Source organism: Cygnus atratus, chromosome 5 (genome assembly GCF_013377495.2).
Source record: "Cygnus atratus isolate AKBS03 ecotype Queensland, Australia chromosome 5, CAtr_DNAZoo_HiC_assembly, whole genome shotgun sequence".
Taxonomy (NCBI): domain Eukaryota; kingdom Metazoa; phylum Chordata; class Aves; order Anseriformes; family Anatidae; genus Cygnus; species Cygnus atratus.
Window position 1 is genome coordinate 11,759,462 of NC_066366.1, and position 13,038 is coordinate 11,772,499.

Here is a 13,038-nt window from a genome sequence, read left to right on the forward strand (position 1 = left end):
TAAACACCACGGTGACACCCGGACCAAGTGAGTACCGGTTCTCCAGCTCTTCATCCCGACAAGACCCCAACGCCTCACTTTTGCCCTGGCCTTGCGGGGGACCCAGAGACCAGAAAGAACGTGGCATGGGCGGGGGGCTGACAAGAGGGACAGCAAGCTGCAAGGTGCAGAAACATCCCCTTTGGTGCTGCCTGTGTCCTCCAGCACAGGGCAGGATGACAACCAAGGAACACAGCCCTCGCATTCCCAAAGATTGAGGTGGATGCCTACAAAAGAAGGGCACCCGTCTACACCATGGGAGCCCAAACCAAACTTGGAGGGGACAGAACAGTAAAGCCTGGGCCCGCGGACTACTGCACAGGAAAGGTAAGGCAGCCTGCTCGCCTCCTGCTCTGTTTTCCAACAAGCAGCCTTCAAGCATCTCCCCCTCCTGCTGAGGCATTCACTCCAATACAAGTCCTCTCAGAGTGCAATAAAAAATACACCCAAAAAGACACCCCAAAAGACACCCCGTACCCCACAAGATACCCCAAAACCCCCATGGCATTTCTCCCAATAAGTTGGAAAAACACCACGGCCTCAGGCCGTGCTGGGCCAGGGGCCCATGTGCCGAGGCAACAGCGGGCTCAGGCTGGGCTGTGTGAGGAGAGGCCGGGGCTGCCCCTGCCAGGTCCAGCCTGTCCCAGAGTGCTTTCCAGAGGGCCCAGCTCAGGCCGCAGTGGAGTCCGTCGGGGAGGCTGCGGCCCCTCTCTGGGAACTGCTGTAGGAGAAAAGAGTGTGGGGTGTGCGCCCCTGCGTGCACATGCAGAGGGACCAAACCGCCCATGACAGGCAGCTGCGGTCCAGGTCCCCAATACCTTGTGGAGCCTGCCATCACCAGGACTGGGAAGTATGTGCCTCCAGGCACCCACAACCGGGGACTTCCCAAAATAAACACCACGGTGACACCCGGACCAAGTGAGTACCGGTTCTCCAGCTCTTCATCCCGACAAGACCCCAACGCCTCACTTTTGCCCTGGCCTAGCGGGGGAACAAGTGTGAGCAGCCATAAGTGCTCTCTGAGAAGGACAGCTGCCAAGGACCACAGGCCATGGGCACAAGGGGGCAGGACCCGGAGTCCAGATAGAAGGGGATGCGGGCGGGGGGCTGACAAGAGGGACACCAAACTGCAGCGTGCAGAAAAATCCCCCTTGGTGCTGCCTGTGTCCTCCAGCACAGGGCAGGAGGAGCTGCCAAAGAGCTGGGAAGTTTGCAGCTCTTCTGAAGAGCCCCTCCTCGGGATATATATTGCCTATATTTTGATATAGATTGCCTGTATATTGATATATATATATTGCCTCTGTGGCTGGACAAAAAAGCCAGCACTTGACTGCTATTCTTCTCTCCCCCTCTGTGTAGGTGATTACTGCACCGAGGCTTCCAACAAGCACGTCTTTAAGTGCCCGCCTGTGCAGTCCATGGCCTTCCAGCACGAGGCTGTCAGAGCAGACCACCCTCCAGGTAAGGTGACCCTGGGCAAGGCAGACACTTGCAGCCCTGTGTGTCTCTAGGGACAGCCTGCTGCTCGGCCTTCTTGGGACCAAACTGCCCGAGACAGGCAGCTGCGGTCATAAGAAGCAGACAAGTCCTTGGCTCGAGATAAGCACCGCTCTGAAACAACTAAAAGCATTGATGTGGTCTCACCACTATCTTCATTAAAATCCAAAAAAAAAAGCATCATATGAGGCTCTACAAAGACAATTAACCCAAGCTCAGCCAAAACTATGACAGTGCGCTACAGGTTTTTACTGGTTGGGGTGCACGATCCAAATAGTTCAGAGACCACGGCTCCAGACCTAGCCGAGGAGGTAACAGCCCAGATGCCATCCCCCAGGCTCCCGAAGCCTGTATGCTGTCATAATGCGTTTCCATGACGATGCCGTGCCCTCCCCTATAAAAGCTGGCAGCTGACACCCCCAGAGTCAGAGTCTGTCGCGAGCTCTGCCTGCCCGCAGCAACTCTCTGTGCCCTGTGACTGTGAGCAGCCGCAGCAGCAGCAGCAAAGCTCATCCTCATCGAATTTGCCTTCCAAGGCTAAGAAAGGTGAAGTCGGGCTCCTCCCGCAGGGGGAGGCAGGTTTCAGACCTGCAGGGCCAGATTTGAGTGACACAGTGAAAACTCAATAACCAAAGTTTTAAGCAGGTATTATTTATTATGGCGCCGGGTATGTGGGGGATCACTCTGCCTAACACGTACACACCAAGGGTTACTGGCAGTGTGCTTATGTTAGTGGGACAAATATTCATTTCATTTCCCGTAAGTCTCTTGCATAGTCATCAAGTCTCGGAAGAATCATAGAAACATAGGTTTCTGCCCCTATTTATATGCGTACTGGAGTCCTTGGGTGGTCATCCAGCATACTTTGGTGGTCTTTTGATGAAGACCAGAAGTCTTTCTCGCTGCTAAACATCTGACCTCTTCTTTCTTTGACAGACTCCAGCAGTCAAGTCAGTTCTTGCTTGTTCCATTATCTATGCATACAGTATATGCACTCCCTTATCTTTGGGGTCGTTAACATACAATTGTGCTGGCTAAGACGTACAGAATCAACATCCTTTATCTTGTTCCCTGTCTCAGGAGGATCAAGGATTAGTTCCACGGTGCCCGAGGGGACTTTCAGCACTAGTCAGATTGAGCTCAGTTTGGGCTTTGGCCCTGCTAATTTTGTCCTCACACAGTCTCAGGACATCTTTGTAGTCCTCCTGAGTGGCCTGCCTCTTCTTCCAAAGGTCATAAACCCTCTTTTTCTTCCTGAGCCCTAGCCACAGCTCTCTGTTCAGCCAGGCCAGTCTTCTTCTGTGCTGGTTCATCTTTCAGCATGTGGGGACGGCCTGCTACTGTGCCATTAGGATTTTTTTCTTGAAGTGTCCAGCCTTCCTGGACTCCTTCAATTGCTTCAGGACTGCTTCCCAGGGACTCTGCCAACCAGTCTCCACAACAGGCCGAAGTCTGCCCTCCAGAAGTCCAGAGTGGCAATTCTGCTAAATTCTTCCTTACTTTTCCAAGAATCAAAACCACTATTAATTTGTGATTGCTCTGCCCAAAACGGCTTTCCAGCCTTCACATCACGCACAAGTCCTTCTCTATTTATGAGCAAAACGTCAAGCAGGACACAGTCCTTAGCTCATAGAATCATAGAAGCACAGAGTCATTAAGGTTGGAAAAGCCCTCCAAGATCATCTGGCCCAACCATCCCCCTACCACCAATATCACCCACTAACCTAAGTTCCTTAACACCAGGTCCAACCTTTCCTTGAACACCCCCAGGGACGGTGACTCCACCACCTTCCTGGGCAACCCATCCCAATGCCTGACTGCTCTTTCTGAGAAGAAATGTCTCCTCGTTTCCAACCTGAACCTCCCCTGGTGCAACTTGAGGCCATTCCCTCTAGTCCTATTGCTAGCTATCTGCGAGAAGAGGCCGACCCCCAGCTCCCAACAACTTGCTTTCAGGCAGTTGTAGAGAGCAGTTGGCTCACTCACCAGCTGTGTCAGGAAGTTATCTTCCACACTCCAGAAACCTCCTAGACTGTTTCCTCTCTCCTATGTTGCGTTTCGAGCAGAGATCTGGTAAGTTGAAGTCCTGCACCAAAAGAAATGCTAGCAATTGTGAGACTTCTCCCAGCTGTCTGCAGAATAGTTTGTCTGCCTCTTTGGCCTGGTTAGGCGGTCTGTAACAGACACCCATCAGGGCATCTGCCTCATTGGCCTTCCCCCTGATGCTTACCCATAAACATGCAACCCTCTCATCACCGTTATTAATATCAAGACAATCCAAACACTCCCTAAACTACAGGGCTACCCCACCACCTCTCCTTCCTTCAGATCAACCTGCAAAGCTTCATACCTATTGTGCACCAGCACCTGGAAGGTGGGGAAGTCCCTCAGAGGATGCTACAAGCAGGGACTTGCTGCCATTGCCCCTTATCCTCTAGGTCAGTGCTTTCAGCCGGGTGGAGAGAGGTTAGGAAAACCCCTCTACTGAGTGTCCCTTCTGCCTGCTGGGCCTGTCTCAGGGAAGGAAGGGAGCACCTCCAGTGGTCGATTTCCATTTCAGACTCCGTGATACCCCCTCAGCCTAGTCACATCTTTGATGAGCTCTGTCACTAGGTGGAGGAGTGCTTCAACCTGGGCACACCTCCTACAGATGTACTCACCCATGCCACACTGAACTGGCTTAATGGTAGGGCACACTCCTCAGAGAGCAGGCCTTGCTCTCGTTAAGGACATGTTCTAGTGAGCTTGCCTCTCAGCACATTCCGTGTTGAGCAGGCAAAACCCTTTGTGCCTCACTGCTTCTGGTGTTGTCCCACTGGAATTCCTGTGTAATACAAATTAAAGAAGGATGAGATACATAGTCTTCACTTGTGTTTTCTCGTTCACAGTGCAGAAAACCTCCTTGCTCTTACTCAGAAAAAATGGTGTTCAGTGGGCTATATTGCTTTCTTTGCAGCAAGCAGCTCACCTCAGGATGGGAACCTTCACAGGCCTCTAGCTTTCCAGGCCATCTCTGCACAGACAACTTTATCAGAGGGTTTTCCCCTCTGTGTCATGTTTTGCCACATACTTCCCAGTCCTGGTGATGGAAGCTCCACAAGGTATCGAGGATATGGACCGCAGCTCCCTATCATGGGTGGTTTGGTCCCAAGAAGGCTGAGCAGCAGGCTGTCCCTAGAGACACTCAGGCTACAAGTGTCTGCCTTGCCCGGGGTCACCTTACCTGGAGGGTGGTCTGCTCTGACAGCCTCGTGCCGGAAGGCCATGGACTGCACAGGCGGGCACTTAAAGGCGTGCTTGTTGGAAGCCTCGGTGCAGTAATCACCTACACAGAGGGGGAGAGAAGAAAAGCAGTCAAGTCCCGGTCTTTTTCTGCAGCCACAGAGGCAATATCCTGAGGAGGGACTATTCAGAAGGGCTGTAAAATTTCCCAGCTCTGTCTGTCAATTTACCCATCGTCCTTCCACACAGAGAAATTGCTGGGAGCTGCCACATTGAACAGAGAAGCAGCTTAAGAACCAAAGTCCTTGATGCCTCCATTCCTACTCTTCTTCCCTGCACATTCTTCCTCAAACTTGGAAAATAACCACCTAAACTAGTCCCAGTAGTACTTGGTTGGCATTTTGGCACAGCTGAACAAAGGACACCACCATCCATTTCCAGATCTGGACCCGGACGAGCCAAGGGCATGGAAATGTCTAAGTGATTCCAGGACAAGGCCAAAGGAAATATCTTGCCAATACGGGCTTGTTGGGGAGGAGGAGGACTGTGAAACCAGAGGGGGAATGCTTTAGTCCTGCAGAGGTCACAGGAGGACAAGAAAACCAAATAAGCAAAGGCTTTGAGCGGTGAAAACCAGAACTCCCGGGCACTGGGGACAGAGCGAGACAAGATGGAGGACGCAGCCGGGCAGCCTGGTGCTGGTTGCAGCCCGTTCCAGCCGGCTTCCCAACGGTCCCAGGCGGTGCTGCTGCCATGGCGGCTGTTAACAGCCAGGCCAGAGCAAGGCGCGGGCTGAGGCGAGCTGAGGGAAGGTGGCGGGCTCCCGGCGCCCTGTGGAGGAACCCGCGCCAAGGCTCGGGTCCATGGCTCCTGGAGAGCCCAGGCTGGAGCTGAGACAGTGCAAGGAGGAGCCGAGTGGTGGAAAAGGGCTGAGAGGGGCAGGGGGCAGCCCTCCACCCCCGGAGTCCAATGGAATTTTCCGGAATTGTCAGTACTCTGCAGCCTTGGCGGTGGCATTTAGGCACAGCCCATGACAGGAGATGATGCAGAGCAGCAGCGGCCCTGTTTCTGGCCTCAGCCTGGGGAGACGCCAACCCTGTGCCCTCCAGTTGAGGCTGGGGAGCTGGGCTCTGTCCTTGGGTGACAGCATGAAAGTTGGTCAAAGAAACTCTCAAAGACTCAATTTGGAGTTTTAGAAAGCAGGCATTCTTTATTTGCAGCACTGGGTGCACAGGGGATCGCTCCACCTAGTGTGTGTGCCAAATTGTTCACGCTACAGAGGCAATATACATTTGTAAGCATGGAATAAATTTCCAATAAATATCATATTCATACTATTTCCTGTAACTCATTAAAATCTTTAAAGTTCTTTGATGCATCCGCATTTGTTTCCACTCGTGGTCTTTCCGGGAGTCTCTGGTGGTCGTCGGTAGACTTACCATGTTCCTTGGTTGAACCCAGTCCTTGCGCATGCCCAGGCCATCTCCTTCTTTCTGATCTTATTCTCTCAACTTAGGCCTGCACACTGAGCGTAGTCAGTTACACATCCAAGCACACGTGCATAGCATGACTTCCTCACCTAATCTTCCTCTGACACATCCTGCAGGCCTGGGTCATCTTGCCCTCACTTTGAGATAGATACCAGTCTCTATTTTCTTACAGATGAAGCTGGCTAAGTAATACAAAGTTTCTAAACTCCCTGCTCTCCAACCAAACACAGTAAGCTCTGGGCACCCTGCACGCTGCTTTTGCTTGTCCACAGGGGGAGATAGGAGCAGGCTTGCCGCCACAGGCATTGCAGCTCCTAAGGATGAAGGGTGGTAAATCCTTTCTCCTGCTCTAGAAAGTCCTTCGAGCCCCGTGCTGAAAGGCTCCTCGGGCACCCTGGAACTTATGCCTTGATCCTCAAATCTGGCCCTGCAGGTCTGAAACCTGCCTCCCCCTGCGGGAGGAGCCCGACTTCACCTTTCTTAGCCTTGGAAGGCAAATTCGATGAGGATGAGCTTGTCCGCTGCTGCTGCGGCTGCTCACAGTCACAGGGCACAGAGAGTTGCTGCGGGCAGGCAGAGCTCGCGACAGACTCTGACTCTGGGGGTGTCAGCTGCCAGCTTTTATAGGGGAGGGCACGGCATCGTCATGGAAACGCATTAGGACAGCATACAGGCTTCGGGAGCCTGGGGGATGGCATCTGGGCTGTTACCTCCTCGGGCCTCGCCTAGCAGGAATTCCTGCATCTTTTTTCTGGAGTGGTCTGTCATTTGGGGTCTTGGCTGGGGTATTTAGGCACAGCCATGACAAGAGATGATGCAGAGCACCAGCGGCATTGTTTCTGGCCTCAGCCTGGGGAGATGCCAACCCTGTGCCCCCCGGACTGGGGTGTGGAGCTGGGCTCTGTCCTTAGGGACAGATCTCCATCTCCAGGCTGCTCGGCTGTGGGGTGCGAGTGGGTAGGGAAGGCCCTGAGTGCTGTCACAGCGCAGCGCTGAGCTCTGATGGCTCTTTGTGGGCTGGCATCTCTCCTCAGCCAGGAGCTCCGTAGCCTGCAGGTGAGGCATGGTCCTGGTGCAGGGTGAAGGGAGCAATGGGGATGCAAGGCCTATTGGGTTGAAGGCAAGCGGGTGAAAAGGTGCTGGTAGAGCTGGCTGTCTGCATGCCCTTTGGATTGCAGGGCTCTCCTCTTGCGCTCTTTTTGCTGCGGCTTTAAGCTTACAGAGAGAAAAGGAACCTTCCTTACCCACACCCCTCTTCCCCTCCTTCCCGTTCCCCTCCTCACAGCTCAAGGAGAACAAACAAGGTCTTTTGGGGAATCTTTTTTATTCCACTATGAGCGGAGTTGTGTAGATGGAGTGCCGGATTCCAAAAGTGGTTTCAGGTGCCCGGGGCTTGATCAGCGTCACCTGGAAGGGGAAAAGTTTAAGAAAAAAAAACAAAAACGGGGGTCATTAATGGTCCTTCTTGTTGTCCCACACATCCCTCTGTTCCTAGACAGTCCCTGTATGCCTCTCTCTTACTGCTCCGTGTCAGAATGTCAGTGCAGTGCCGCTTCAGCTTCCTGCTAGAGCAGACGTCGCAGTGATGGCAGGTTGCTCTAACAAGGGCGGTTACGGGCACTCGGCATTTCTCATCCACGGCCATAGGCACGCCTGGGAACCTTTAGCTGACTCTCCCTGTTCTGGTGGCATGCTCTTTCAAAACCTCCCGTATTACCGAGCTCTCGAAATGCCCTGATGCTCTTCCTGCTTGCCATTTCTTTCCGTTTAGGGCAAGCAATTGGCAGCACAGATAGGGGAGAGGTAAAGAACAACCCTCCTGATTTTTGTTTGTTAGTTGCTCCTTCTGAGCTCTGTCCCCCGCCAGGGCTTGTGATGGATGAGCAAGTCACGTGTAAGGGCGGAGGGAGTGGAAGGGAAAAGACGTGTTCTCTGCCCTTCCTCTGCTAGGCTCTGGGGCAAGGGCAGGGAGCAGGCCTGCTGTCCTGCAGTTGGTGCCTGCAGCGAGAAGCCCGTTTGTTCTGCAAAGCCTCAGCAGGAGGGGGAGATGCTTGAAGGCTGCTTGTTGGAAAACAGAGCAGGAGGCGAGCAGGCTGCCTTACCTTTCCTGTGCAGTAGTCCGCGGGCCCAGGCTTTACTGTTCTGTCCCCTCCAAGTTTGGTTTGGGCTCCCATGGTGTAGACGGGTGCCCTTCTTTTGTAGGCATCCACCTCAATCTTTGGGAATGCGGCGGGACCTGGAGTCTGCAAGAGAGCCAGGGACCTTGTTGGGCGCTAATTCACAGGTTTCTCCTTCCCGATTCCCCACGAGGGCTGCACACTAGTGGCTCAACAGAGAAGGGTGCGGGAAGCCTGGGACAATGTCAACAGTGGCACAGTCTGTTCCCCTCCAAAGAGGGGCATTTTCCAGAGCGGCAGGCAGGTAGCCATTAGGTCTGATGAGCTCTGCATCATCCAAACGGCCAGAGCTGGAAAGCGAGGCACTTGCAGGAGTAGGCAGAGCCTCCTTGTGCTCTCTTCTCCTGCTGGAACACTGGGAGAGCTCTGTGGCCCTGCGAGCACAGCTGTGGATTCACTGGCTTTGCTCCTGGTGTGGGGAAGGCAGCCGAGGTTCACTAGGCAATGTGGAAAAGAAGGGAAGCATCGCTCACCTTAGAGAGGTCCGCATCGAAGCGATCGTGCTTGCTCTTCCATTTCATGGAGTAGCACGGGCTGGCAGTTGTGTAGGCTGTGTTGGGTCCCATCAGCCTGGGTAAGGTGTAGGTGCCAGGGCCTGCAAGAGGAGTGGGAAGAGAGGGTGGGCGATTGAGTCCCGAGTGAGAAGCTGCTGCTTCTTGCCCCACAGGTCAGAGGGAGGCTTTGGAAGTAGGCCCCTTGCCAAGGCCGAGCAGCAGGCTGTCCCTGGAGCACGCTGAGGCTGCAAGTGTCTGCCTTGCCCGGGGTCGCCTTACCTGGAGGGTGGTCTCTTTTGACAGCCTCACGCCAGAAGGCCATGGACTGCACAGGCGGGCACTTAAAGACGTGCTTGTTGGACGTCTCGATGAAGTAATCGCCTAGGGCAGAGGGGGAGAGAAGAAAAGCAGTCAAGTCCCGGTCTTTTTCTGCAGCCACAGAGGCAATATCCTGAGGAGGGGCTATTCAGAAGGGCTGCAAATTTCCCAGCTCTTTGGCAGCTCCTCCTGCCCTGTGCTGGAGGACACAGGCAGCACCAAGGGGGATTTTTCTGCACGCTGCAGCTTGGTGTCCCTCTTGTCAGCCCCCTGCCCGCATCCCCTCCTATCTGGACTCCGGGTCCTGCCCCCTTTTGCCCATGGCCTGTGGTCCTTGGCAGCTGTCCTTCTCAGAGAGCACTTATGGCTGCTCACACTTGTTCCCCCGCTAGGCCAGGGCAAAAGTGAGGCGTTGGGGTCTTGTCGGGATGAAGAGCTGGAGAACCGGTACTCACTTGGTCCGGGTGTCACCGTGGTTTTTATTTTGGGAAGTCCCCGGATGTGGGTGCCTGGAGGCACATACTTCCCAGTCCTGGTGATGGCAGGCTCCACAAGGTACTGGGGACCAGGACCGCAGCTGCCTGTCATGGGCGGTTTGGTCCCTCTGCAGGTGTAAGCAGGGGCTCGGCTTTTGGTGGGACTGTGGCCCACGAAACCTAGGAAGCAAGCAAAGGAAAGGACACCTCCAGGCAGCTGCACACTTCAAGCTCCGCTGGAAGAGGCACAGCTGGAGTTGCCAGCCCCCATAAATTCCCCTCCCATGGGACGTTTTCCTCCAAGTCTACTACAAATACAAGCCGGTTATGCAGTGCCTTGGAGTGCAGAAGAGTAAGCCAAGGCAGCACAAATGGCTTTGTAGCTGCATTGCAAATTCAGCTGATAAAGACAGCCGATGCCTGGCCGGCACGCTTCCTGCCCCTAGCGGTTCAAAACAACTGCTTGGAGCACCAGTGTTGGCACTCCATAATGAGAGCATCGACGCTTCCACATTGTGGGGCGTGCGGCTGTGCTGAGTGGGGAACAGGCGAGCTGCCAAGTCTGTGCGGGGCAGTGCTTTTTGGCATGTGGAAGGGGTAAGGTGCAGCGCAGGCTTGAGAGCGCCTCTGTGCCAGGCAGAATGAGGGAGCTCTTGCCCTGGGTCAGCACAAGCAAGGGCAGCAGTATTGACCTTCCTCTGCCAGGCCTGGGGGGCTGTTGCTCCCGAGGGCACGGAGGCTTGGACAAAAAGGGCAATGGCTTTTGAGCTGCTTTGAGCAGGGATGTCCTAAATGTGCCGCCCGCCCTGGGGATGGCTGCGGTACCTGTTGCCCCTGGGATGGAGTACTTGGGCCCAGGGCTGGTGAACTGGGCCATGATTGGGCCGCGTGGGCGGTGAGGTCTCCACGTCCCCACAAAGGCTCCGTCCATGCTGGTGGGTGCCTCCAAAGCCTAAAGGCAGAAGAGCAGAAGAGTTACTGATGGGCTGCCCTGAAAGAGCCTGGAGTTCAGCTCTGCCCCTCTCTTTCAGGTGCCAATGCTCCACTTGGCGCGCAGGACTAAAACACAGCCCCACTTCTCAACCGCCCCCTCTGTGCCTCGGTATTGAGCCTTCAGAGGAAACAAAGCTATTGCTTCTTCTTTCACCAGCATACCGACATCTGAATCTCCAATCCCAAAACCCAGGTCTGAAACCTGCCTCCCCCTGCGGGAGGAGCCCGACTTCACCTTTCTTAGCCTTGGAAGGCAAATTCGATGAGGATGAGCTTTGCTGCTGCTGCTGCGGCTGCTCACAGTCACAGGGCACAGAGAGTTGCTGCGGGCAGGCAGAGCTCGCGACAGACTCTGACTCTGGGGGTGTCAGCTGCCAGCTTTTATAGGGGAGGGCACGGCATCGTCATGGAAACGCATTATGACAGCATACAGGCTTCGGGAGCCTGGGGGATGGCATCTGGGCTGTTACCTCCTCGGCTAGGTCTGGAGCCGTGGTCTCTGAACTATTTGGATCGTGCACCCCAACCACTAAAAACCTGTAGCGCACTGTCATAGTTTTGGCTGAGCTTGGGTTAATTGTCTTTGTAGAGCCTCATATGATGCTTTTTTTTTTGGATTTTAATGAAGATAGTGGTGAGACCACACCAATGCTTTTAGTTGTTTCAGAGCGGTGCTTATCTCGAGCCAAGGACTTGTCTGCTTCTTATGACCGCAGCTGCCTGTCTCGGGCAGTTTGGTCCCAAGAAGGCCGAGCAGCAGGCTGTCCCTAGAGACACACAGGGCTGCAAGTGTCTGCCTTGCCCAGGGTCACCTTACCTGGAGGGTGGTCTGCTCTGACAGCCTCGTGCTGGAAGGCCATGGACTGCACAGGCGGGCACTTAAAGACGTGCTTGTTGGAAGCCTCGGTGCAGTAATCACCTACACAGAGGGGGAGAGAAGAATAGCAGTCAAGTGCTGGCTTTTTTGTCCAGCCACAGAGGCAATATATATATATCAATATACAAGCAATCTATATCAAAATATAGGCAATATATATCCCGAGGAGGGGCTCTTCAGAAGAGCTGCAAACTTCCCAGCTCTTTGGCAGCTCCTCCTGCCCTGTGCTGGAGGACACAGGCAGCACCAAGGGGGATTTTTCTGCACGCTGCAGTTTGGTGTCCCTCTTGTCAGCCCCCTGCCCGCATCCCCTCCTATCTGGACTCCGGGTCCTGCCCCCTTGTGCCCATGGCCTGTGGTCCTTGGCAGCTGTCCTTCTCAGAGAGCACTTATGGCTGCTCACACTTGTTCCCCCGCTAGGCCAGGGCAAAAGTGAGGCGTTGGGGTCTTGTCGGGATGAAGAGCTGGAGAACCGGTACTCACTTGGTCCGGGTGTCACCGTGGTGTTTATTTTGGGAAGTCCCCGGTTGTGGGTGCCTGGAGGCACATACTTCCCAGTCCTGGTGATGGCAGGCTCCACAAGGTATTGGGGACCTGGACCGCAGCTGCCTGTCATGGGCGGTTTGGTCCCTCTGCATGTGCACGCAGGGGCGCACACCCCACACTCTTTTCTCCTACAGCAGTTCCCAGAGAGGGGCCGCAGCCTCCCCGACGGACTCCACTGCGGCCTGAGCTGGGCCCTCTGGAAAGCACTCTGGGACAGGCTGGACCTGGCAGGGGCAGCCCCGGCCTCTCCTCACACAGCCCAGCCTGAGCCCGCTGTTGCCTCGGCACATGGGCCCCTGGCCCAGCACGGCCTGAGGCCGTGGTGTTTTTCCAACTTATTGGGAGAAATGCCATGGGGGTTTTGGGGTATCTTGTGGGGTACGGGGTGTCTTTTGGGGTGTCTTTTTGGGTGTATTTTTTATTGCACTCTGAGAGGACTTGTATTGGAGTGAATGCCTCAGCAGGAGGGGGAGATGCTTGAAGGCTGCTTGTTGGAAAACAGAGCAGGAGGCGAGCAGGCTGCCTTACCTTTCCTGTGCAGTAGTCCGCGGGCCCAGGCTTTACTGTTCTGTCCCCTCCAAGTTTGGTTTGGGCTCCCATGGTGTAGACGGGTGCCCTTCTTTTGTAGGCATCCACCTCAATCTTTGGGAATGCGAGGGCTGTGTTCCTTGGTTGTCATCCTGCCCTGTGCTGGAGGACACAGGCAGCACCAAAGGGGATGTTTCTGCACCTTGCAGCTTGCTGTCCCTCTTGTCAGCCCCCCGCCCATGCCACGTTCTTTCTGGTCTCTGGGTCCCCCGCAAGGCCAGGGCAAAAGTGAGGCGTTGGGGTCTTGTCGGGATGAAGAGCTGGAGAACCGGTACTCACTTGGTCCGGGTGTCACCGTGGTGTTTATTTTGGGAAGTCCCC

At 54.8% G+C, this 13,038-nt stretch overlaps 1 protein-coding gene across 1 annotated transcript; it reads right to left on the minus strand.

Moving 5' to 3' along the window:
- Positions 1 to 7,571: 7,571 nt before the first annotated feature.
- Positions 7,572 to 12,729, minus strand: LOC118249914 (outer dense fiber protein 3-like). Its single transcript, XM_050710823.1, has 8 exons — positions 12,658 to 12,729; positions 11,524 to 11,625; positions 10,539 to 10,665; positions 9,693 to 9,893; positions 9,199 to 9,300; positions 8,899 to 9,020; positions 8,351 to 8,491; positions 7,572 to 7,655 (listed from the first exon to the last, which is right to left on the minus strand). Exons 1-8 carry the CDS (start codon positions 12,727 to 12,729, stop codon positions 7,572 to 7,574), a joined length of 951 nt encoding a protein of 316 aa, XP_050566780.1.
- Between the last annotated feature and the right edge of the window lie 309 nt (positions 12,730 to 13,038).